Source organism: Penicillium longicatenatum (assembly GCF_028827895.1).
Source record: "Penicillium longicatenatum strain IBT 33135 chromosome Unknown contig_4_segment0_segment0, whole genome shotgun sequence".
Lineage (NCBI taxonomy): Eukaryota > Fungi > Ascomycota > Eurotiomycetes > Eurotiales > Aspergillaceae > Penicillium > Penicillium longicatenatum.
In genome coordinates this window covers 1,207,477-1,230,831 of record NW_026643122.1, presented here as the reverse complement: position 1 = coordinate 1,230,831, position 23,355 = coordinate 1,207,477, and the positions used below count along the sequence as shown (strand labels likewise).

Here is a 23,355-nt window from a genome sequence, read left to right as displayed (position 1 = left end):
GCCTCACGATTCTCCTCCCTTGGCAGTCCCTTTATACCCAACACACACCAGATCTGATATCGCAGACATGGTCACGTGACCTGCCTATGGATGCCCACTGATCCCACAAGCTGAATCCACGATCGGTCATCTCTTCATTTTCCAAGTCCTTTCTGATGGTCTCTCCCTGTTCCGTAATTCCATCCCCGTAGTCGATATAAGAAAACACTTGAAACTTAATAAAACGATTTCCCACGGAATGGAAACAATGCAAACTTATGACTGTTTTGCTCCTCTGTACGAATGTACTCCGTACTCCCCAGGATTATACTGCAGGTGGAGGAGAAACATACAGTAGTACGAAGATCGAGACCACATGATTGGCGCGGGCACTCAGTTTCTCCTTCGGGTCATGTTACAGGGATCAGATCGGAGCCGCGTCGGGCTTAACGGTTCGGAGCGAGATCCCTCGGAGATACTCAATGGACTTAGACAGTATAACTACCGTAGGCAGCCACAACCCTCAACAAAATGCTCTTGCTGTATCATTCTCTTGAACCCTGCGCCCATCTCACAAGCTCACTCTCACCAACTCACCATCTTACGAAATCCCGTCGCCATGTTAAAATCAATTCTGTCCTTTGGTCGCACACCGGACTATCTGTTTCCCAAAGTGGATCCCGCGAAGGATGGCCCTGACTGCCTCAAAGACTGTGCAGATTGCACTATTGAGTACCCTTCGAAAGTCAAGATCGAAAATTCAAGGCCGCTCTACGGCCATATTAAAGAAATCCAAGCCCACGTTCTCATAGCGACAGGCCGATCTGATTGGAAGGAGAAGGTCGGGCATGAACATGGATCCCTAATGGAGGCCTTTGACCAGTCTTCCGCAAAATCCAAACTAGGCGTACGTGGTAATCGCAGATATGAAATGAATGAAAGCTAACACTCTTCCAGCGTCTGATGGTCTCCGCCTCCAATCTGACAACACCAGATCATTCCGGGGAGCAAGACCTCACCAAACCCACTACAGTGCTTATCTTGCCATCATTCACCTTCGTGGATTCCGTGTCCCAAGCAGACGTTCCTGACTTGGTCCATCGATTTATCGACAATCCTAGCGATGAAAAAAACGGATCCACTGCCATTTCGGCATCCGGCATGACCGCCCGCCCATGTGAACTAGACTACGTGATCCTCCTATGTTCGCACCGCCGGCGAGACGCGCGCTGTGGAATCACAGCTCCACTTATCAAGCGTGAACTTGAGCGCCACCTTCGTCCTCTTGGGTTGGACCGCGATGCCGATGACACGCGACCGGGTGGCGCGGGGATCTTCTTTGTCTCCCATGTTGGGGGCCACAAGTTCTCAGCTAATGTGCTTATTTACCGAAAAAAAGATCAGCAGATGATTTGGCTGGCGCGGGTCCGCCCTGAGCATTGCGAAGGGTTGGTGAAATACACTCTGCTTCAGGGTAAGGTTGTTCATCCTGAGTCGCAGCTGCGGGGTGGTTTTGATCGTGCGCGGGGGTTGACAAGTTGGTGAGGGTACTTGCGGCCCATGTTACCATTCTTACTTTCGACAATGTTTTATCGGCTTTTCAGCGAGGAAGGCCAAAGCCGGAAAGTCAACCATGCCTTGATACCCGAGATTTTCTCAATAAGTATTATTAGATCGCGTGGTTATTTGTGATTATACGCACATAAGTGGAGTACATAGAGATGTAGATTGGCTGTCAAAGGTGTCAACTACAGACTGTTTCCGCTCAAATGCCATTTGCTTTTTTAAACCATATTTATGAAACAGTTCACAAGTCAGCTTATTATTCCCGCAGTACTTAAAGAGTCGCCGTAGAATTACGTATGCGTGCTTCTCACAAGGCAGCGCTGCAGAGCATGAGATAGGGGGCCCCAGGCAGATGGGAAGATAGAAGATATTAGACACACGCAGTCGTGCTCTAAATCAAGCTTACTGTGGGAGCTAAGCACTTTCAGAAATCACTGCGTTACATAAATGGATTGCCTCGTTGCAACATTTGGAAATCCCCAAAAATGTATACGAATATGCTTTTTCCACCCCCTTGCGATTTGATAACCCCCGTCATACAACGCAGCGCTACCTACGACGCTATTGAGCCCCTCTGCTAGATCTTTATTGGTAGTTACTTGAATTGTGTAAGTATTGAGCAGTGAGAATGTATTTGAACATGCAGAGATGATCAATGTCTAGTAAAGGTCTATTCTATAAAAGATTTTTCTATAAAGTCTGTGCGACCTTGTAGATTGACTAGTCTTATGTACTACACACTATGTAGCACGTAGCATGAATAATCATTAGTGTGTGTAGATCATAGACTCACTAATCTGCAAACTGCAGTAATCTACTATCTTTGTACTAGTCTTAGATGATCGGCCATTAGGGAATCCGCAGGAGGCACATTCCAACCTTTGCGTAAAGTACGTAGCTTGATCTCTCTCTTGACCCAGCAAATTTTGACGTTATTTAAGCGTCCCCCCTTTGTTTCCCGACCTTCGTGTCTTTCGATTTCCCCAATTCACACTCTATCTTGTATACAAGCAAACTTAATTTATGCGCCTAAGCCTTTGGATACCGCCTCAATGTATTAATAATTCTGAATTATGTCGCCCCATCCATCAGGATGAACCTTGGAAAACCGGTGTATGTGCTATCCATGCATTGATAAGAATTCAGACATCAATAGCATGAACATCAAATATAGCTCCCATGAACTTTGCGTATCCACCTTAGAATATCCCTTAGATCCAGTGTTCGTTACTTCTGCGTTTGGTGCATCCACGTTAGAGGAGTAAAACTTCATCTTTCAAATTTCATCACTAGAGAGCTCCGTACTAAGGCAAAGCTACGGATTTCAACTTCCTCACGAGAATTAGGGCAGGGACACAAAGGGCCCCTAGGTTTCAGCTTGTGGATAGCAGGGAGTTCGTATGATGAAGTCCGATAACAATGTCAACACCTTCAATGAAGAAAAGTTCACGCGGCATTGGTGACCGTCCGTATATATCCATGGCCTGAATGTCGTCGCTTTAGACCTTGAACGGTATCATTGTGCCTGATGCTCATTAGGCTTCTTCAGACCTCAGAATAGAGCCGAGGGGCCTCAGAAACCAGCAAATCCTCCCAAAACAATGATTCCAGTCATAATATAGTCCCCAAAAGCTAGGTTCGGACAGATCGCCCAAATTATGTTCATCAATATATAGGTATCTAGAAATATTGATTCTAATGAAGTTAAGCACAGTCTGTTCCTCCTGCCGCACTACAATGATCTACTAAACAAAGTCATATAAAGAATTTAGGTTAATCGATTACAAAATGCCACACTACCATTAGTTAACCGCGTAATGTCTTCTTAAGAGGACGAAGATGAGATCAACATATAAATAGGCATGAGGTCATACATGAACAACTGCAAACGCACTGCGACTTTCCATTCAGGGATATGATTTTATCAATTCTGCTATAATTGTCTGTTGGCTACCAGTGATAGCATGTTACAATTCTCATTCCTATTCGTATGGGTGGGTGCGAGGGGGGAAATATGAAAGTAGTAATTTGCTAGTGTGGCCGAGCACGCGACGTCACCGCGTTAATTGATTTGGTTTCGCGTTCCGCGTATCATCAACTCTCTTCCGTGCCTGCGCCACATTCTCACAACAATGGCCGACCAAACCCTTAAATCTCGCGACGAAGTCGCAGCGCAAGCTGTCGCTGTTCGAGCAGAATTAAAAGTATGGGAGAAAGAATTTGCAACGGCACATGACGGGAAAAAGGCTGGTCGAGAGGATATCAAACAAAGACCGGACATTGGTACGTCTGACTAGGCGCGATACATTCAAAATGACTGGATAAAAATGGAACCAGTCACTGATCCACATCTGTCATTCTAGCTGCAAAGTACAAGGAGTATGGGCGACTCAAAAATCTCGAGGCTGCACTTACCCGACGCGAAAATCGCCCACAAGGCTCCCCTAGAAAGAGAAAACATACCTCTCCCACAGGGCCGTCGCACAAAAGTATTGAGACGACACCACGCAAATCAAGCAGGGGCCTATTTGCGACCCCATCTCACAATCGCAACGCGCAGATCCATCCCGCTCAATTAGACCCTTACGACTCACCGTCCACCTTTCGTCGATTGTTCAGTCCGAGCACCCATCGACAGAGCTTACCAGCACCGTCGCCTCTGAAACCTGCCATTGGGCCTACGCCACAGCGCGATGGAAAGGCTCTCGGGCTGTTCGACATGCTGTCCGAGTCTGGTGGCAGCCAGGCAACTCCATCAGCCAAAAGACAAAAGGATGTATTAGCGGCAGGATTCCGAACACCTTCTAAACCAAAGCTCTTTGATCCCATCGCCGAGGTGCCAGAGGAAGAAGAGGAGGAAACATCACGACTCTCACGCACACCAGCCTCCTCAACTAAGCAATTCTACCTCGCGAATCTCTTTGCGACTCCTACGACGATGCGCTATGCAGCCATGGTTGAGGCCGAGGATAACAACGCCCCCCAAGAAAGCCATCCTCAGGAAACGGAGCCTGCAGGCTCCCAGCATTCAAACCCATCAGGAACACCTTCTTTCCTGCGTCGCTCTAACTCCGGCCGGTATCCTGCGCCCACTACAAACGAGGGACCAGGTCTTAGTCCCATTGCATCTCGGAAACCGCGCCAGTTCGCTGGACGGGGACTATCACATTTGGTTAAAGGTCTTCGGGAAATGGAAGAAGAGCGCATGGAAGATGAGTGGGATATGCTCCGCGAGATCGAGGAAGAGCAAGAAGGGTTCCACTTCGATGTTCCTGAAAGCCAGGGCCCCGTAGCGGACAAGCAACAACCTTATAAAAAGAAGGGTCAAAAGCGGACTACAAGAAGGGTCAATATCCGACCAGCTATCTCCAAGCCAAAGATACAAGAGGAGCTTTATCCAGAGTTGTACGAAGAGAGTGATGACGAACTGGCTGCGGTCCCGGAGACACAGATTCCCGAAGGGCCCAAGGAAGCTATGAATGCTCACGAGGAGGACGAAGATGACCATGATGATGTTACCTCTCCCCATTCCAATTCAGAACCTGGATCGGACTACGAGGGAGATACCGATGTGGACTCGGACGGTGACCCTGAATATGGCGAGAAGGCTAAACCTCCGCCTCGACCGAAGAGTTTCTCGGAGCGCATTAAGGAGGCGGTTTTGATGGCTAAGCCAACTGCCCCGGAAGCTCCTATCAAGCCTTCTGCAAAGCCAGAAGAACCAGAGAAAGAGAAGAAGCCTCGGGACCGCAAGATCAACCCTCAAGCCCATGCGAATTATAGATCACTAAAGATCAGGAATAGAGGAGGGACTCGTGGTGGTGGGCGGTTTCGCAGGCGATGAGGACAATGTTCTTTCATTGTTTAATGACATGACGACTGCATCAATACTAAGCATATATAATATCACCCAGCAAATCAATACTTGCACCGCATTCATTTCCAGCTCTTGGAATAGTATGGCTCAAGCGAGATGATACTACGATTACAAGGTAGTCATGTTAACACTAACGGTTCTAACTCTATAGTACAAAGGCTCAGATCTAAAACTTTAATCTGGGATATATCGATCAAGCAAGTGTCGCGGTGGTCTAGAGTGACGGCTGTACGGCCGAGATCGTGGACGTGCCTCTCTAGGTATTGTAGCTGATCCAGTCTCAGGCCTTGTGATCCGATCAAACAAGCTTCTATCAGCCTCTCGAGCCGGAGAAGCACTTCGGCCGCGAGCTGGACGATCCCGACGACCGGGCCCTCGCTCATCCCGGTTAGTAGAGCTCTGAGCTAGCCTCGGATACTGTACATGGCGGTCCCAGTCTTCTAAGGACACATATGGACTTCTTAACCACGCTAGCAGCTCATGTAGGAACAAGCGAGCATGATCCCGTCCAATGAAGTCCCGTAATAGCTCCTCGGCTTGACCGGCACTACCCTTGATATCAACGGTGCGCAGAATCGCAATTACATACTCGAGTAGGAATTCTGCATTGTTGGCCCTTCGGTCCTCGAGTCGTTGAGTGCCAGGACGAGGTAATCGGCCTCGGCCACGGTCTTCGTCTGTGTCCGCCTCTGGATTCAAGAAAGTAAAGACCTGCAATTCCCTCCGGATCCACTTCCGTGCACGCGATACCAGCGACTCGTCTCGGTTAAAGTGTTCTGGTGTCACCTCGCTATATTGTGATAAACGGTTTGACCCCACGCGGAGGGAATATGAATTGTTACGGTAAACGTTGCGGCGTGTCGCGAGTGGGTCTCGGGACGATGGCTGCTGCTGTAAATGGGGTCGCTGACGCCGATGTCGTGCTCCTCGAGTTCCGGTAAACCCACCACGGCCTTGGCCAGGACCTCGGGGTGGTTGTCCGGATCGATCGTGGAGAGGCACATTGTATGTTTTGGGGCCTTGCGGGGCTTGAAGATCATATTGGACCGAGGTGAGTTGAGTCTTACCTGTCTTTCCATCAGTCACACTATCAGTAGCTTGTTGTGAGAATCCGTACATAAAGGACAGTTCGGCTGTTGCTCCAGCCAGCTGACCAGGCATAAGAAGTCAAAGTTGGTATGGTTGCATGGCTTGGCGATGCTGGCTTCGGTGATAGATTCTAGACAGATCACACATGGATCGCCCTCATTTTCCTCATCCCCTACCTCCCGAAGAGTTTTCTGGAGGATCTCCTGTTGCAGGTCCCCATCGTCTGCCATGAAGAGGAAACCTGGGAATAATTCGGGGACCCAATCGTGGACGGTGAGCTTATCGCGACCCTACCGCCCGCTCCTCGCCGGCAGAAAAAACGGCGCAGTCACAGCTTCCAATCTCACTTCCAAGGTGCAATTCACTCTACGTCACTTCCAAGTCGGGAAGACATTGTCAATCTTTGCAGTCGCACCTTCCAGGGGAATTCTGCTGTTCTCCCAAATGCACTAATCGAGGCAGAACTTTCCTCTATTCTTCAATCACTTCAGATGCGTTCCGCTAAAGCTGTTGTCTCTGAGAACCTCGCGCGCTACCGCAAAGCGAATCCCGGCATGTCATACAACACTATGGCTGGATCGCAGTCACATCAGCACACCTTGACATCATTAAAGCGATGGTCCGTCGTGAATACGGAGTTACCTGGTGCGAGAACATCTCCCTAACTCATGTAAACACTCCAGCTAACCATGTTCCTGTCACAGCTGTTTCTCAAATCAAAGCAATTCACGTGTATGATTTCGATAATACTTGTCAGTGATTCCTCGTCAAGTTTTATGCGACGTGAAATACTGACTCTCTGCCTTTCCAGTGTTCCTCAGTCCGTTACCGAACCCACAACTTTGGCATGGAAGTACCATCGGTCATCTGCAATCAGAAACTCATTTTGCCAATGGCGGATGGTGGCACGATCCAAATATTCTCTCCGCTACAGGAAAAGGCTTGGAAGAGGAGGAAGCACGAGCATGGAATGGTTGGTGGAATGAAAATATTGTGAGGCTACCGTATGGCGCCAGCACAAATGAAATCTTTACTAACCACTAGTAGCTCCATCTGGTGAAGCTCAGCATGAAGCAGAAGGATGCTGTTACAGTGCTCCTGACTGGTCGAAATGAAGCTGGCTTTGGGGAGCTCATAAAGCGTATGGTGGCAACCCAGAAGCTAGATTTCGACTTGGTGGGTCTGAAACCAGAAGTTGGCCCCAATGGAGAACGCTTTGCCTCGACTGCTGCATTTAAACATGCCTTCCTCGAAGATCTCGTCCTCACTTACGATCAGGCTGATGAAATTCGAGTGTATGAAGACCGACCCAAGCAGTAAGTTCATGGCCTTGTTGATCAGAACGAGCCTTCCTGTATTGATTTGCTTCCAGTGTCAAAGGGTTCCGTGATCATTTTGAGGACATGAACAGGAAGCTACAATCCGGGCAATTTGCTTCCCGAAAGCCCATCAATGCCGAGGTTCTCCAGGTAATCGAGTCCGCTACCTTGCTTGATCCAGTAACCGAAGCTGCCGAAGTACAGCGCATGATCAATTCGCACAACCTTGCTGTCCGCAATCCGTCCTTAGGGCGATACAAGACATTCTCAACCCGGCGCTACATGCGTATTAAGCGCACAATCATTTACACGGGATATCTAATATCGCAAGAGGACTCCAAGCGTATGATCGAAGAAGTGTTGAACCCACTTCTTCCCAATGGACTTGCCGAGTCGAATGATATCAAGTACATGGCTAACAATATCCTGATCACGCCTCGCCCGGCCCCACACTCCATCCTGGAAAAGGTTGGTGGCCTTGGCAAGAAAGTAAGCTGGCAGATCACTGGAACGGCAGTGCTCGAAAATAGAGTTTTCGCAGCCCGCGTCGCAACTATACCGTCAACTGAACAGGTCTTCTCGGAGAACCCAGTACCTCTGATTGTACTGGCCGTTCGTAAAGGTGCTCGCCCAGTCGAGGCATCGAGAATCACGAACTGGCAACCTGTTCCTTCCAATCAAGCCCTGAGATTTGACACCGTTGTTGGAGAAAAAGTCATACTTCGTGTTGAAGATGACGAGAGAAGTGGGCCTCCAACAGGGCCTAAGCATTCTAAGAAACGCCAGCCCCAAGATCATTATGAAGAAGTTCCTCACCAGCAGAATACTCACAACACAAACCACGAGACATCCTCTCATTCCCACGGCTTCCATCCGTATTCACGGCCTACTGGGGAGAATCGGAATCAGTACGATGATAATAACTCTCGCCGAGGCTCTTACCGTGGGCGAGGACGTGGTAACGGAAGAGGTCGCGGCAACGCTACACGCGGTCGGGGCCGGGGTCGTGGCGGCCGCGATGGAGGCGCAAACCCTTACTACAAGTCACTAGATGACTACAGCAATGGTTACGATGGGATGCAGGAAAACAAGGGCGGCAACAACAGTAATAATGGATATCCTATGGACTACTGAGGTAATTATTGATTAATATTTATCTGTTCTCGTCGGCCTAAGGAGCATTGTTGCCTTGTTCATGATATTGTCTTTCTTGCATCAATCAGAGGGGCGCTTGCCGGAATATCCACGTGTCAGTATGGGCTGAAAATGAGCAACTTCAGCTTAATTACTTGTCAATCCTATAACTATTATATCTCTCATACTCTCTCCTTTCGTGCATCACTGCTATCATTGCCGTTGAGATGTGCGAAGGAATTCTCTTAAATTCGTTCAGTCCAACTAGGGTATAAAGTTAATTTCGCCAAAGAGACAAATGCAACATCAAATATCATGCCGAGCATACTTGCTCGCCAACCGAATCCTCTTCCCCATGAAGAACAAAATGAAAGGGAACGGCACAAAGACAACAGTCAGGCATCCCAACAAAGTACAAGCCCATCCAACTCCCAAATTATGAAACATAGCCGACGCAAAAAGCGGAAATCCAGCCCCAAAGGAAGATCGCAAGAAATCATTACCCGCAAGTACACTCGCCGCATATCGTGGATAGGCATGCGCAAGGTAGCAAAAGATGGCATTGAAAATCAAACAACCCCCAACAGCAAAGAACATCGAAGCAATAATCGGCACAATCCAATGCACGCTAGCAAAATTACCCGTCCAACCGAACCAGAAGAGTGAAATCGGCAGTGCGAATGCGCCTACACAGGCTGGTGGCATCTGCCATTCTGGTGCGATGTTGCCATTAGCATCGAAGTATCGTGATTGGTACTTCCATTTCCAGTAAAAGTACGCTGGAATCGTAATGCAGACTGTTGAGACTAGGATACCCATGAAGGCTAGACCGCTTTCGCCGGAGTTGAAGGAGTGGATTTCGGAGAAGACGATTGGGAAGGCTTCGAACCAGATGTAAAGGATACCGTAAATGAGGGCGATATAAAGGTTCAGGAGGAAGACAATGGGTTCAAGAAAACAGAGTTGGAAAGGGCGAACAAGGGATTCGAAAAGAAGATCCTGGGATTCCAAGTCAGCATTTATGTTGCAATGAAGTCACAGTCTGTCTTGATGTTGGTGTTGGTTTGAACATACCAGCGGTTTAATCTCCTTCATCTCGATCTCCGACTCCGACATGTATCGCGAATTCCCAGTAATACGACGAACCCGCCTCGCACGCCTGGCAAGAATATTCGGCGCAAATGTCTCAGGCAGTCCGAAGAACAGTAGAACGAATGCAAAGCCCGATACCCATATCAGTTGCCAGATGGTCCAGGTCCAACCTTCAGCCGCGAAAGCAAAGCCTCCCAGCATGGGTCCTAGAACCGGCGCTGAGATCGCGAACATGCCCCAAACTCCGATCATGTAGTCACGGACCTTGGGGCTCCAGATATCGCCCATTGATGCTCCGCCGGTTGCTAGGGCTGGCGAACCGATGAAACCTGTTAAGAATCGGAATGCTAAAAGCATGCCGAAGTTTCTGGCGTAGACGACGCCGAAATTGAAGAACACGAATACAAAAAGTGTTAGGACGTATGTTGGACTTCGGCCTATCATGGGGATCTCGGATAATGGTGACCAGACCATTGGTCCTGGGGATTGTTAGAATTACTTCGGGGAGGAGGATGTATTGACGAACCGAGCCCATAACCAAGGACGAATAGTGTTAGTCCAAGAGTGCCAGCGACACTGCTTACTCCAAATTGCTCTTCGACGCCAGGGATACCTGGTGTATAAATTGCAGAGCCGACGTAGATGGCGAACGTCAAAAACCAAATCAAGCTGCTGACAAAGTATTTCTTTTTGGTGCTCCAGTTTTGCGGGTTCTAGGTAAGTCAGTTGGTGATTCATTCTTTCTGGCAACGAATCAGCTGCGACTCACCTCCGGATCATCAGCCCCTCGCCAACTAATTAAAATAGACTGGTTTTCACTTCCAATTGTTGAAGCAGAAGACATCCTTCGGGGCCGAGATGAGGCCTGAGAAATGACCGTATAGATACCGCAAGCCTCCAGATCTTCATTGTTCCCGGATTCGGTCTCTGTCATCGAGGATTCTGCCTCATTCTTTGTTTCCGTCTTGAGGTATTCGGTCCAAACAGAAGAATCTTTCTCTTCTGGATACTGCATGAATTTTGTCCGAGTGGCTAAGCGGACCAGCTTGCCGAATGCAGTGTCGCGCAAGGTCTCCATGGTGAAGTAGGTCCTGCGGGACTCGTCACTCAAGCTGTAACCCGAACAGGAGATTGTGTTCTATGCAAATGGTTGCTTGGCAGAGAATCCAAATTGAATGTCCTGTAAAGATTCCAATTTATATCAGGTATTCCAAGTTTTCCATCGGGTCATATACTTTATAATTTTCTGGATCTCATACTAGAATGACATAAGACTTTTATCCGAGATGGATTACGTACAGCCGTATTTCCGAGTCTGTGGCAACAGTTCCTACTAGTCGGAATAGACTAGACCTCTCTGGACCGGAGAAAAGACCTAATCTTGAAAAGGGCCATGGTCATTTAAGGTTCAATGGCAGCCCGGATAACCGCCCTGATTATCGTTCACCGTGAAACTCATCTTCCGTCGGGACGGATATACTGTATTGTCGACGTGACGTCATGAGAAACTTCACCCACGATGAGTTTGGAAATTATAAAGCTGGACCGCGAAATTACTATATTGATAAGTATAGCTGAGCTGGCCTACGTCGAGAATATGATTATGTTCTCGTTTATCTGCAAGATCTATCTTTGTACCAGGTTGGAGCCAAGTATTGTTGAAATGTCTTGACAATGTCCATAGAATGTATATTTCTATAATACTCATCATAGTTTTGTGATTCGATTCTTTTCTTGCTTTCTCAAAAATCTTTTCAAGTCCTTTAAACAAGGGTGCCTTGAGGACGTTGCTTTATCCTCTTTGTTCTCTTGGCCTGCTGTCCCTCTCCTGTGTTTAGCATTAACAAGCAGTTAAATGAAATCAGAATACAAAAAGCCTAATGTTCTTCGCCGCAGCAGGGTTGCGTGTAACCTAAGAACATTCATTTGGCGTTACATCTTGTTGACTGCTTGCTAATGCTGGGTGCAGAAAGTAAAGTAGACCAAGAGAACAAAGAGAATAAAGCAGCAATCCGATGAACATCAAACCCTTCACTGCAAAGACTAGACCGGATATGGACAACCAGCACCAAATGATACTAGGCCTCGTTAAAGGCAAAACGTATGAAGCAGCGGTACGACATCTGCAACACCGAGGGTCTCCTCCCAGGAAAAGGAACCTAGCTAGGCAGAAAAGGTAATAGGAACTATCACGAAGAAGGGAAATATTCTCACACCCATCATAGGAGATACCATCATTCATACAGAGGCAGGGGCGAGCAGGCTGGTACACAACTAGTGATAGACTAGATAGAGAAGAGAGAAAATGAAATCATGTGTCTGGCATAAAAATTCTCTTGTATATTAGGAAAGCTCAAAGGAATGTCATAATGTTACCATGGATCTATCGATGAGACAAAATCGAATAATCGAAGCTTTCGTTTCGATATTAGACGAGATTCAAAGGCTTGCGGGTCCCAACGACCTCTTGAAAGCGTGAAACTGTTGTAAATCGTGGGACTCATCTTTCGTCAGCTTGGTCCTTGAAGATCAGATCAAGGGAACTTTCCCTATTAGCAGCGAAGGTTACACCATAAGAGACGCTTTCCTACTATTCATGTTAGTCATGCTCATTGAGACAGATCAGGCGACCTCTTTTCGTCCTACTTAGGGCTAAACAGAATTTACATTGCAGACTGCAGTAGTGGTTGTGAGCGTGTTTTATTTTGGTGAAATATCACTCAGTCCTCGACGGTAGAAATCCTAGGATAATTAGCGTTTTGTGGTACGACCAACAGTTCCAGTTTAAAGTATGCCGAAACCGTGGAGCTGAGTGGAATGGCTCCAGGTGGGGCCTTCCTGCCTACTGTGTGTATATAGGCCCCGCCGCTTTTGTAACATTCCAATGGAAGGTTACGTGCGGGTGCGACGGTCTTGATATAAGCAGTATTTCAATGCAAGCTTGGTGTGCTTGTGGGCACTCAAAAGTCAGCCATATAATGCCCTTGAGTATTTTCTTCATTTGTATATATCCACCAAGCAAGGTAAGCTCTATTAACCTCTAGAATAACTATTATACACCCATACAGTTTAAAGACAACCATCCGCTCAAAGAGAGCATCGAAATAACCAACCACTCAAACGTCGATATCAGTAACCTGGTATGCGATAGGGCCAGACTGGTCATTGTACTCGTTGGTAGTGTTATAGTTCCAGAAGAAGTCCAAGTACTGAGGGTACGAGGAAGGAGTCTCACACTTCTCATCGAACTTAGGAGCCTTGTCGACGATAGCAGAGAATTTAGTGAGAGGACACGAGTAACCGGGTCCACTCTGGCACTTCGAGTAAGGCACAACGGCCTCGTTAAGGATGGCACGGACGTAGACACCGGCCTTGCTCGTGGCGGTAGCGTTGCAAGTCATACGCTCCAGGGTAAGGTGACCACCCATGGGGACGATATCGGCCACGCGGTATGGGTTAGGGAATGGAATGGTGTTGTTGGGGAGATGGTGCTCGGGGACGTCAATTCCCAAGGCGGCAATAACAGGAGTGATGTTGGCATCGTGGGCACTGGGTGGCTATTAGAATAGGCTTTGAGAGAGAAAAGTAGGGTTTACTCACAAACTCCAGAACATCTTTCCAGCCTTGGGGCCGGACTCCATCAGGACACGGGTGGCGTTAGCATAAACTTGACCTGCGGCGGTCTGGTACTCGCTGCCAGCTCTATAGGACACATGGTTAGTCATGAATGTTGAAAGCGTAGAGAGAACAACTTACCCAAAGCAGTAGTAGTAGGCCATATCCCAGATATAGCCATAGGCCACCCACTCATCGAGAGTGAATGCATCAGCCCATGGGGTAGAAGCACGGACATTGAGCTCAAACGCCGCAGTCTCTGTGATGAATATTAGCATTAGAGCCAAGAGCAAGGATTAACCAAATCTTACCCATCAATTGGAGAACATCACTTGCAGTGAGGTTCAGTCCAGGATTTTGAGAGTTGAATCGCTTGGCAGCAACCTCCAACGGGGGCAAGGTCTTGTAGAACCGCTCCGCGTAGCAGGTGTAGTAGTTCGAATCAGCCGAGCACGACGGGGTCAAACTATCAGCTCCTTGAGTAGCAGCCTCAGGAATGATGTTCATGGCAGCACTGGTAGAGTAGTTGTATCCAAAGAAGCCCCGACCGAAATAACGAGCAGTCTCAATAACACGCTCATAGCCAGAGCTGAAGATAGGGACAACGGACTCGCCATCCCAAAGGTGACCATAGCGAAGACGGTATTCACTGCCGCGAGTGAAAGCATCAAGCAGACCCGCATACGGACCGGTAGTCGATTCCTGGGAATACAAACCCTCATTCTCAACATAGTAAGTCCAGTCATTGAAGAAAGCGAGGTCTCCAGCCCAGGTCTTGACCTTGGACTTCCGCATCTTCTCCAACACCTCAACATAGCCTTCAGCAAAGATAGCGTCGGGGTAACGCTCGCCGTGACGCATCAGCATATGCGCTTGATCAACCTCGCATCCCTCGGGAGTGTTTCGGTCCACACCGTACGAAGCACGATCGGAGTAAGGAGCGAAACTACCCATGTGCTTCAACAGGTTGTATCCATCGAGGAAGGACTGGGAGAATTGCTTCTCGCCGAACTTGGGGAGCCCGCTGGAGCCTGCGGAGGCCAAAGAGGCCAAGGCCAATCCGGATGTCAAAAGATTCAACATTTTGAGAAGGTAAGCTGTATGGTGATCGAAGACGAGCCTCCCCAGAGAGAGATGAATGGGACTTTATAGTCCATGCATCCTATACTACCAGGCATACATCCCGCTACGGTTCGCTTCCATTATACATGCATAAACGGATACGGGTACGGAGTATCGAATAGCCATTGTAATGACTGGCCATGGGTCAGACGATATTTTGCCGAAATGAATGTTGGAAATAGGAAGCATGGCAGGCACATGGTGGTGAAGTGGCATCTCATTGGATGAGGCTGATAGATTGATAACGTGGGGTATCTCGTTCCAGAACCAATTTCCCCTTGCCAAAACAGTGACGGTGGAGCCGGTGCCGGCCGATGCCGGGATGCTGATGCTCAATGCGTGGGCCGGGATTTATGTCGTCTAATACTTGCCCGTTCGGCCCATATTCCAATTGGGCTGCGACAATGGACACGCTGATTTGTGACATAGCAGTCAACTTGAAGGCAAGAATTTTGAATGACTGTAATTGATAAGAAACGTGGATTTCATGATGGCTTGAACAAGCATAACCTGCATAGCGACGCATGGCTGCCGGCCTGCAACATACTAGCCGACCTGGAGGCGCACGTGGGCTCCATCCGGGTCCTATAGGGCAGAGCATTGAACGTCAAGCGCCACTAACCATATGCAGCTTAGGTTTTGCACTTGCCGACAGCGGGATTCCGCAGTTTTACAATTAGACTTTCATCAATCCAGTATTCGTATCCGTTTTAACTCTTTCCTGCGTTGTGCAGTAGCCGAAGTGGAATTGAAGATGGGACACGTGACTACAACCGGTCCATATAAACCTACTGGTAGCACATCAGAGCCTTGGAAGCAATAAATTTTAGTGCTGAATATAGAACAAAGGTACTAGCTGCAGAGCAGGAAGAAGATCACGGAAGACAAGTGAACAACCCTAGAGGCAGGGTCAGTGGTCTAGACAATTGGGTACAGTAACAGGCATGAGCTTGTAGAGAGGTATTGGTGGTTCATTGTTCAAGTTCAACTATCTAGTGCTCAAGCCTTGGGCTTTCAAAGATGTATGCAAGAAAGCAGTTGCAAATCAAGCGGTATGCAGCGTGATCCATGTCCCAGAAACATGTTTTATACATGAAACAAAATGAAAACGCCGAGAAAACAAAATAAGGCACAAGAAGAACCCATAACACCGGCTGCAAAGCTGTACAAGCAATTTGAGGGCATTGAACGTCACACCCAGCATATCCCAGCTGACAAATAAACTGGCCATCGAGCCCCCTGGGACCGCTTTCTATTTCAGTCCCAAGATGATGTGGAGAGAGGATCCAGATCCTCAGATATATTCAGTCCCAAATTGTTTCAATTCCCATTTCCCATTCCCATGACCTTTAAAGTCGTATTCCATTCCATAAAAGCCTCGAGCCATTGCCGTATGCTCGTAGTTATTAATCATTTTCCATTCGTCGTGTCGGATATAACAGGTGTGTAGTCGGATATCAAGATAAGTGGCGTAAAGGACAAAAAGGCAAAACCAAACGCAAGAAAGAAAACGCACATGGTCAAGACGGTCATTCTTCATCATCTGTCAGTTTCCGGATCATTCGGATACTGAGGATCATGACTAGAAGGCCGACTGTGACGATGACCATGAGGACGAAGCCGAACCAACCCAGCACCATGGCTGAAGTCCCGACTCCGCTCTTGACGCTGCCATTGCCCATATCTTGGGCGATGGTACTTGCTGCGACGGACGCGGTGTGCTGCCATAATACGGACACGAGGACAAATACGGAGGAGACGAAGATGAGGGCAAGTGCGGCTTGGGAAACAGGACGCGATGGGAAAGGCTTGACTTCGACATCGGAACCGGAGTCATCGCGCTCTTCGTGCCAGCCAGGGAATGTGGCTAGAAGGATGAAACAGAAGAAAGCAAGGATTACAGCGACGATACTGAGGCATAGTTAGCTTAAGTAATTATCTCAACGGACCGAGGCAAACTTACAGTAGGTATGGGAACACAACCGCATCTTTGAATGTTGAGGCGACCCAGATCAGGTTGAGTGGGTCCTGGTCCACATTGACAATCTCAGCCAGTGCGGTGGCATTGGCATTGCAAATGTATGAGCCATGGTCAGGTTGAACACAAATACCGAAGTATCCAACTCGAACCTCTAGCTCGGCGTTGTGCACGATGTTAGCCATAGCGGTGGTGACTCCTGGATCCACTTGTGCCAGGGCGAAATTGGGCTTGTAACTCTCATAGTACAGCGAGATCAAGAAAATGTCGGGGATTTGTGGGGACGAGGAGGAACATCCGGCCAACAAAAGTGCTAGAGATTGTTAGAATCATTCCAATGACATTCTTAGTCTTCTCTTGTGACAAGAGCGTTTGGTCAACTTACATAATAAGATAATAGCAAGCGCAATGATAATCATCAACACGTGGTGGTACCCGATCATGGGAATGAACCCTGTACTCAAGTTAGTGAAACTGGCCTTTCATTCGAGAACTATCCGGAAACATGGTGTCACATACGGGCCCATCCTGCCGCGAAATTAACAGGCATTGCGTCCAACGATGGCCCGCAACTGGCCCACCTCTTTCACGTCAATTAACTCGCTTCTCGTCTCTCCGAGAAGGAGTGCTTGAACACAAACGTAGAGTCAGAATCTTTGAATCCGCCTTATTGAGACGGAAGGCTGGCTTCTTAGATCAGATCGAGGATCTTCAGTAGCCGTTGACGTGACAGATTCCGATGTCAAGAACGATTGGAATGTGGAGAAAGAATGTGAAAGATGAGGTGCGAGGGAAAGAATCGAAGAAATTTCGGACGTAAAGTCAGGCTCAAGGAAAGACACCAAAACAATGAAAGTTTGGGCTTGTCTTTTGATTCGGATCGCACCTAGAGAAAAGACTCGAATATGGTCAGAATGGGAGCTTCTTTACCACCAGTGGTCACCACAGGGGAGTTGTAGAGAGGAATGTGCAGAAGGAATGGAAGGGGGATAAGAAAGATCGTAGCTGCGATTCAAGGAACCACGTCAGGCTTGAATTCCAAAGTCCCTTGGAGGCTGGGGATGGAGACGAGTATGGGAAATTGGGAGGCTGGGCCAACCGTCTTTGTTTACCTTCCCGCTTCCAGGGAAACCAGATCTGACCGCCTCACTATCCGGGCCATTCTGCCTAATCTGGCCCGATTCGGTGGCGCCGTGTTCCTGCGCTAGACCACATACAGGCTAGCGTAAATCGTATTTCAGTGAGTTAGGATCCACATGCGCCACTCCCCCCAGCCTCCCCACTTGAAGATCTACTGTTTCTACTCCATGAGACCAAGTCCACAAGTAGGTCGATGGTGATTCCCGAAATGATAATGGATAAGATATTGATGAAAATGACATTTGATCCACGCCAGGAACAATGCAGCAAATCACTTTGTAAAAGAAAACAAGAATACCATCCACGAAATGCATCCACCCCACATAGGTGGTTGTGTCCGGCCAATACTCCATACAAAGACTCCGTACCTGAAAATGCATAGATACCCGATTCGAACTCCACCTTATTTAGCGGCAAACGAAAACCGCTTTAAATCCAACGTTGGGGTCTGTCCAAAGCTAGTAGAAATTTCTTCTTCCGAATCATCGCTATCCGGGACAAGGAAATCTTCACTACCTTGGGGCGTGTTAGTCTGGGTAGTGACTGGTGCTTCGTCAGACTGAGACTCTGAAGAGTCCGCATGTCGGAGAGAGGTGGGGAAGTTGATGCTACGCGAGCGGTGAAGAGCTGCTTGGCCCATCCGCTGCAGCGGAGTGAGGCGCTGCCGCTGAGGAGATTTGTTTCGAGAGTTGATCACGGGTGTCCGAGGAGACGAGAGAAACGCTTCCCTTTGACTGGTCTGAATCACTGGAATCCTACTCATAGGAGAGCGCTGAACAGGAGAAGCTGGCTTAGATCCAGACCTGAACGTGAATCCCGAAATGGTCGAGTTCTGTCGCTGCACATGATATCCGAGAGCTTGGTTGAACTCGTTATCCGCAGACAATAATTCGGACTCTGGCGCTGAATTATCTGTTGGGGCCTGCTCGTCGTCCGTCTTTGGATCAGGAATGGCCACAGCATCAACTTCCACCTCGCTCTTCACCCTCGAAGGGGTATTCTCATGATTGCTGTCTCCCTGATCTAGCGTAGTTTTCCCTTTCAAAACAGGGTCAGAGATTCGTGAGAAAATATCTTCCGCGACCTCATCCGAAAAGACGTCCATCATCGATTGGCGTGCCTTTTTACTCCGAGACACTTTCTGTCCACTAGGGCTTACTTGTTCAGTAGTAGCAAAGAACCGACTTTGAATGCTTGGGCAAGCAGGTAGCGAATCATCCTCGGCTTCAGAGCAAAGTCTCTGTCTCTTCGTCGGTTGCAGGTTTGGTGCCCGGGAATTCTGAGCTAAGACTGTATTTCGCCCAACACTGCGAATCATGGGGCTGAGACCTTGGTCAGAGAACGCTCGAACCGGAGTTGCCCTAACAGTGTTAGAGCGTAAGGGCACCGAGTTGGGTTGCCAGGAGTTGTTCGCATTCCGCTCCAGCAGTCTCTGCTGACTTGGTGAGGGAGTCAAGCTGTTCGGATCCAACTCGGCCAGAGGCTTGCGCTTCGGAGTGAAGAACGAGTTGATGGGCTTGCTGGGCTTCAGCTCTGAAGACGACCCCAAAGTTTGACGGCGACTTAAACCCAGGGGAACTTTACCTGCAACCAGCGGTTTCATCTCAATGGGCTCCTTGGTCGTCGGGTCTAGATCCCCGGAAGCGACCCCAGCCGCAGTTTCTGGGTCCACATCAGCCCCAACAAAGGGCATTTCCTCGAGATTTACTCCCTCCTCGGGAGGTGTTAAAGGGATCAGCTTTTTGGCCTTGGGACAAAAAACACGCTGGTAAAGGAAGGTATCCTCGGCCTGCTTGAAATCTTTCAGGTAATCAGCTGGGACCTTGAACTGGCCATCAAATTGAAGCATCCGCAACGCTTTCTCCACAGTCCGATGCTTGCGAATGCTGCGGTATGCCGTCTTCAATCCCATTTTCGGAATATTGGCCAAATAATCACACCCGCTCAGAATGCACATTCGACGAAAGTCGGCATCACTCCATCCCACCAGGCTCACTTCTCGACAAGCAGTAAAGTCTGCTCGATTGATTTCAATGCACTCGCCATGCTGATCCAATTTCGATAGCAAGCGCTTCGCACCAAATACTAGCAAATCCGAGTCCTCGGAAATGATACCATGTACAATTCCCTGTTGTTCGAGGTACACCATCTGAGGATCCGCCTCATATGGTGCCACCACGTACTGTACATTCATTTTCTTCAATTCCTCAATCAGTTGGCGAGCCATGTAGGGCGTGACGTCGACAGCTTTCTGGAACTCCTGGTAGGCCTCCGGGATTCTGCCTTTCCGTTGTAGTTCTAATCCCAGGGCTTTACTTTCTTGTCGGCGACGATGTCGATCGGCTTCGGTCGCCGCTTTGCTGGGAAGGTCATCGCCATCGAAGACGAGGTAGGGTACTACTCCGAAGTACAAGAGCATACGGACTCGATGAAGAACAAAATCAATATGTCTGTCATCATCAGGATTAACATATCACTATTTCAGGCTCCGGTAGTGGGTTCATACTTCCTTGTTGGCCTATCCAAGACCAGATCCACGGAACAAGCAACTGTACCACGGTGCAGCCAGCCATAGGCGTCCACCGCGAGAGTCTGGCCAGCGAACTTCTTGAGATGACATGGCTTTTGAATAGATTTCAGGAGACCGTGAAGTCCTACAAAGGTCAGAATCATTCGAAGCATCCTTACCCCTTCGGTCTAGCAAATTTACCTTTGATACCCATTGCGGGAACCAGGGTCGAGGCTCAAGCGGGTCCTCGGGTTAGATGATAAACAATAACATGCGGATTCGAATATCCAAAGGCTCAACGCGAAGAAATCAATATGCAGTATGGTAAGAAGGAAGGACCGACACAGAATCACCGAGTAAATACCGCCATGGCTGGTGGAATGTTTGCTCACGTTTGTTCCCCTCTCGACGCGCAGACGCGATTGAAATGGTTTAGGGAAGGCGGTGGTGTTGTCTTCACCGCCAAATTCTGCACCTGCCAAAAAAATAATTATCAAATCTAATCTTGCTGCAATTGCGATAATTACCACCACAACCCTTAATCATGCCTCGCACACTTCAAAAAGTACACAAACAAATCTCCAAGAAGCGCGGTGTCATCGACTCGCTTCACGAGAACAGCCGTGATGCCAGACGCTTACGTCGTGCCGGTTCTCGGGATGACCGATTGAACCGTCATACCGCCGCCGTACTGAAGGCCCGCCAACCTTACAGTGAGCATCAATCCAGCCCAGTTTATGTCAATTCGATGTTCTAACCTCTCTTATAGTGGAGCGCATTGAATACTTCCACAATGCTGTTCAAGATATCGAGGAACCTTTGACTGAGGAAGGATTGGCCGACCTGGTGAACCAGTACGTTCTCTTATCGCAGTGGGACTCGAAAAGATGAAGACTTAACAATGGGCAATAGGTGCATCAACCGGGACAGCGAGGAGCTCGCACAGCTTCAGCAAGAAAGACGCAAAGGCCGGCCACCTCTTCGACGTGAGGAGGCTCTGTCACAACGGACACAAACGGAGGAGAAGGAATTCAAGACCGGCTTCTGGATGCCGGATCTCAGCGACGAGGATGCATTCTTGAAGTTGAAGAACTGGAATGGAGAATGGACGGCTCTCAGCTCGGCCAAGTTCATTCGATTGGTGATTGGTGGAGAGAAACAACCCTCCAGCTTCCCACCCAAGGGTATGTCATGATTACTGTTCATGACCGTAGATGATTCTTTTACATTTCTTCACTGGTCTAAGTGGGGTTGATTGGCGCAATATGGGATATGCATCGACGCTTGTTTTCTCGCGAAAAGTACTGGCTGATACCAATTATGACATATACATCAATTCAAATATTTAGATGAACATAGAAAGTGGCAAAAGACCTAAAGAATTGCAGGACTAGTGACTCGTCCAATGGAAACAACGGCAGATCTGCAAACCTGACTTGGGCGGAGCCAGAAAAGGCCCGGGCTTGGCATTAACATCATCGCGGCAGCTCGTCTTTTTCTGCTCCAGCTCTTCCCCTGTCATCCATTCCATCCACACATTCACAATGCTTTCTCTCCGTGCTTTCTCTCGTTCCGTCCCGCGGTTCTCCCGCTCCATTGCCCGCACTTCGATGCGCCCGGCTGTCTTCCCCAAGCCTGCTCTACTTCACCCCTGGAAGCAGGCCACCAAGCCCGCCTACGCTTCTTTCTCTACTTCCAGCGTCTTCCGGGAACCCGCTGCTGAGGGTAAGTCAAATAGATTAATATTGTTTCACGGAGCTCAATGCGACGTCTTCTATAAAGTCTTCGAGGCAAATGGCTAATATTTTAATTTTTCATCCAACAGGAGATGTTGAGCTTCTTGCCAAGCTCGACGAGGAGGTGAAGCACGAGAAGGCTTCCGGTGCTGAGGATGCTAAGGAGCAGAAGGCCAGCATCGACTACACGCTGCAGGCTGGCGAGTGGCAGGTTAAGGATGTTGCCGGCGAGCAGGAGGTTGTCCTGACCAAGAAGTTCGGCAACGAGACGTAAGTCACCGGGTCCATCTAGAACCATCGGAATTGGGCGCTTGACTAATGTTAGATATCTTCAATAGTATCCGCGTTACTTTCACCGTCGCCGATATTAATAACCTCTCCGAGGACCCCATGGATGACCTTCATGACGACGCTCTCGGTGACGAGGCCGAGTACAACAACCAGGGCCGTGATGTTGAGGGTGAGGACGAGATCCTCCCCCCTACCTTCCCCGCCCGTCTTGACATTGCCGTCGAGAAGGCCAACCAGGGTGCTCTCTTGATCCAGGCTGTCATCCAGGACGGTGACCTACAGATCGAGGAGATCTCCCACTTCAAGGATGCCGAGATCGCCAACGCTCACACTGCCGAGAAGGACTGGACTCGCCAGAGCCTCTACTCCGGTCCTCCCGCTGAGAACCTCGACCCCGAGCTCCTGTCTTTCTGGGGCCGCTACCTCGAGGAGCGTGGTCTGAACGTTGAGTTCCAGAACATGATCACCGACTACATCGCTTTCAAGGAGCAGAAGGAGTACGTGTCTTGGTTGGAGAACGTTCGCAAGTTCATCGCTGCTTAAGTGATGTCTCTTAAACTTCAATTCCTGAATTGCCTTGTCGGTGTGAAGTCAATGTTCACACTTTGACGTTTTTTCGTCTACGTTGTAATAACCCCCTTGAACTGATCTATGTCGGCTGCTCCGCATTGTCAGGCGTGTACCAATAACTACAAATTAAATAAATGAACAAGTCTCCGGTCATGATACTGCCTGATATACTACACTCAACATGAACCACTAGTATGACAGCACTGGACTGAACATCCAGCCTTAAAAGGATCTACCCGTTAGCATGAAACCAGCGGTGGCAATACATCTGGGTGGTATGAACTTGATTGTTCAGATAATGTGTAGTCCATGGCAAATTTGATTATAGAAAAGAAGAA

At 48.6% G+C, this 23,355-nt stretch overlaps 10 protein-coding genes across 10 annotated transcripts; 5 read left to right on the top strand and 5 right to left on the bottom strand.

Annotated features, from left to right (window-relative positions):
• Nucleotides 1–598: 598 nt before the first annotated feature.
• Nucleotides 599–1,524, top strand: N7484_007278 (sucrase/ferredoxin-like domain-containing protein; the record flags this gene model as incomplete). The annotated part of the gene is made up of 2 exons (XM_057117665.1): nt 599–886; nt 937–1,524. 2 exons carry the CDS (start codon nt 599–601, stop codon nt 1,522–1,524), a joined length of 876 nt encoding a protein of 291 aa, XP_056970700.1.
• Nucleotides 1,525–3,677: 2,153 nt separating this feature from the next.
• Nucleotides 3,678–5,389, top strand: sld2 (the record flags this gene model as incomplete). The annotated part of the gene is made up of 2 exons (XM_057117664.1): nt 3,678–3,828; nt 3,909–5,389. 2 exons carry the CDS (start codon nt 3,678–3,680, stop codon nt 5,387–5,389), a joined length of 1,632 nt encoding a protein of 543 aa, XP_056970699.1.
• Nucleotides 5,390–5,596: 207 nt separating this feature from the next.
• On the bottom strand, nt 5,597–6,583 carry N7484_007276 (RING finger domain protein; the record flags this gene model as incomplete). The annotated part of the gene is made up of 1 exon (XM_057117663.1): nt 5,597–6,583. The coding sequence occupies one exon, from the start codon at nt 6,581–6,583 to the stop codon at nt 5,597–5,599; it is 987 nt and encodes a 328-aa protein (XP_056970698.1).
• A 419-nt stretch (nt 6,584–7,002) lies between these two features.
• On the top strand, nt 7,003–8,964 carry N7484_007275 (rRNA 2'-O-methyltransferase fibrillarin-like protein; the record flags this gene model as incomplete). Its single annotated transcript, XM_057117662.1, has 5 exons — nt 7,003–7,156; nt 7,216–7,263; nt 7,323–7,504; nt 7,559–7,827; nt 7,884–8,964. The coding sequence occupies 5 exons, from the start codon at nt 7,003–7,005 to the stop codon at nt 8,962–8,964; spliced, it is 1,734 nt and encodes a 577-aa protein (XP_056970697.1).
• A 306-nt stretch (nt 8,965–9,270) lies between these two features.
• Nucleotides 9,271–11,134, bottom strand: N7484_007274 (MFS transporter; the record flags this gene model as incomplete). The annotated part of the gene is made up of 4 exons (XM_057117661.1): nt 9,271–9,963; nt 10,039–10,535; nt 10,583–10,769; nt 10,826–11,134. 4 exons carry the CDS (start codon nt 11,132–11,134, stop codon nt 9,271–9,273), a joined length of 1,686 nt encoding a protein of 561 aa, XP_056970696.1.
• A 2,038-nt stretch (nt 11,135–13,172) lies between these two features.
• On the bottom strand, nt 13,173–14,754 carry N7484_007273 (histidine phosphatase family protein; the record flags this gene model as incomplete). The annotated part of the gene is made up of 4 exons (XM_057117660.1): nt 13,173–13,605; nt 13,657–13,758; nt 13,813–13,930; nt 13,983–14,754. 4 exons carry the CDS (start codon nt 14,752–14,754, stop codon nt 13,173–13,175), a joined length of 1,425 nt encoding a protein of 474 aa, XP_056970695.1.
• A 1,568-nt stretch (nt 14,755–16,322) lies between these two features.
• On the bottom strand, nt 16,323–17,321 carry N7484_007272 (Fig1 domain-containing protein; the record flags this gene model as incomplete). Its single annotated transcript, XM_057117659.1, has 4 exons — nt 16,323–16,704; nt 16,757–17,084; nt 17,157–17,225; nt 17,291–17,321. 4 exons carry the CDS (start codon nt 17,319–17,321, stop codon nt 16,323–16,325), a joined length of 810 nt encoding a protein of 269 aa, XP_056970694.1.
• A 993-nt stretch (nt 17,322–18,314) lies between these two features.
• Nucleotides 18,315–20,634, bottom strand: N7484_007271 (putative exonuclease; the record flags this gene model as incomplete). The annotated part of the gene is made up of 3 exons (XM_057117658.1): nt 18,315–20,361; nt 20,418–20,565; nt 20,622–20,634. 3 exons carry the CDS (start codon nt 20,632–20,634, stop codon nt 18,315–18,317), a joined length of 2,208 nt encoding a protein of 735 aa, XP_056970693.1.
• Nucleotides 20,635–20,964: 330 nt separating this feature from the next.
• N7484_007270 (translation machinery-associated protein 16) lies at nt 20,965–21,615 on the top strand (the record flags this gene model as incomplete). The annotated part of the gene is made up of 3 exons (XM_057117657.1): nt 20,965–21,133; nt 21,190–21,274; nt 21,333–21,615. 3 exons carry the CDS (start codon nt 20,965–20,967, stop codon nt 21,613–21,615), a joined length of 537 nt encoding a protein of 178 aa, XP_056970692.1.
• Nucleotides 21,616–21,964: 349 nt separating this feature from the next.
• Nucleotides 21,965–22,990, top strand: N7484_007269 (MAM33 family protein; the record flags this gene model as incomplete). Its single annotated transcript, XM_057117656.1, has 3 exons — nt 21,965–22,145; nt 22,246–22,426; nt 22,495–22,990. 3 exons carry the CDS (start codon nt 21,965–21,967, stop codon nt 22,988–22,990), a joined length of 858 nt encoding a protein of 285 aa, XP_056970691.1.
• Between the last annotated feature and the right edge of the window lie 365 nt (nt 22,991–23,355).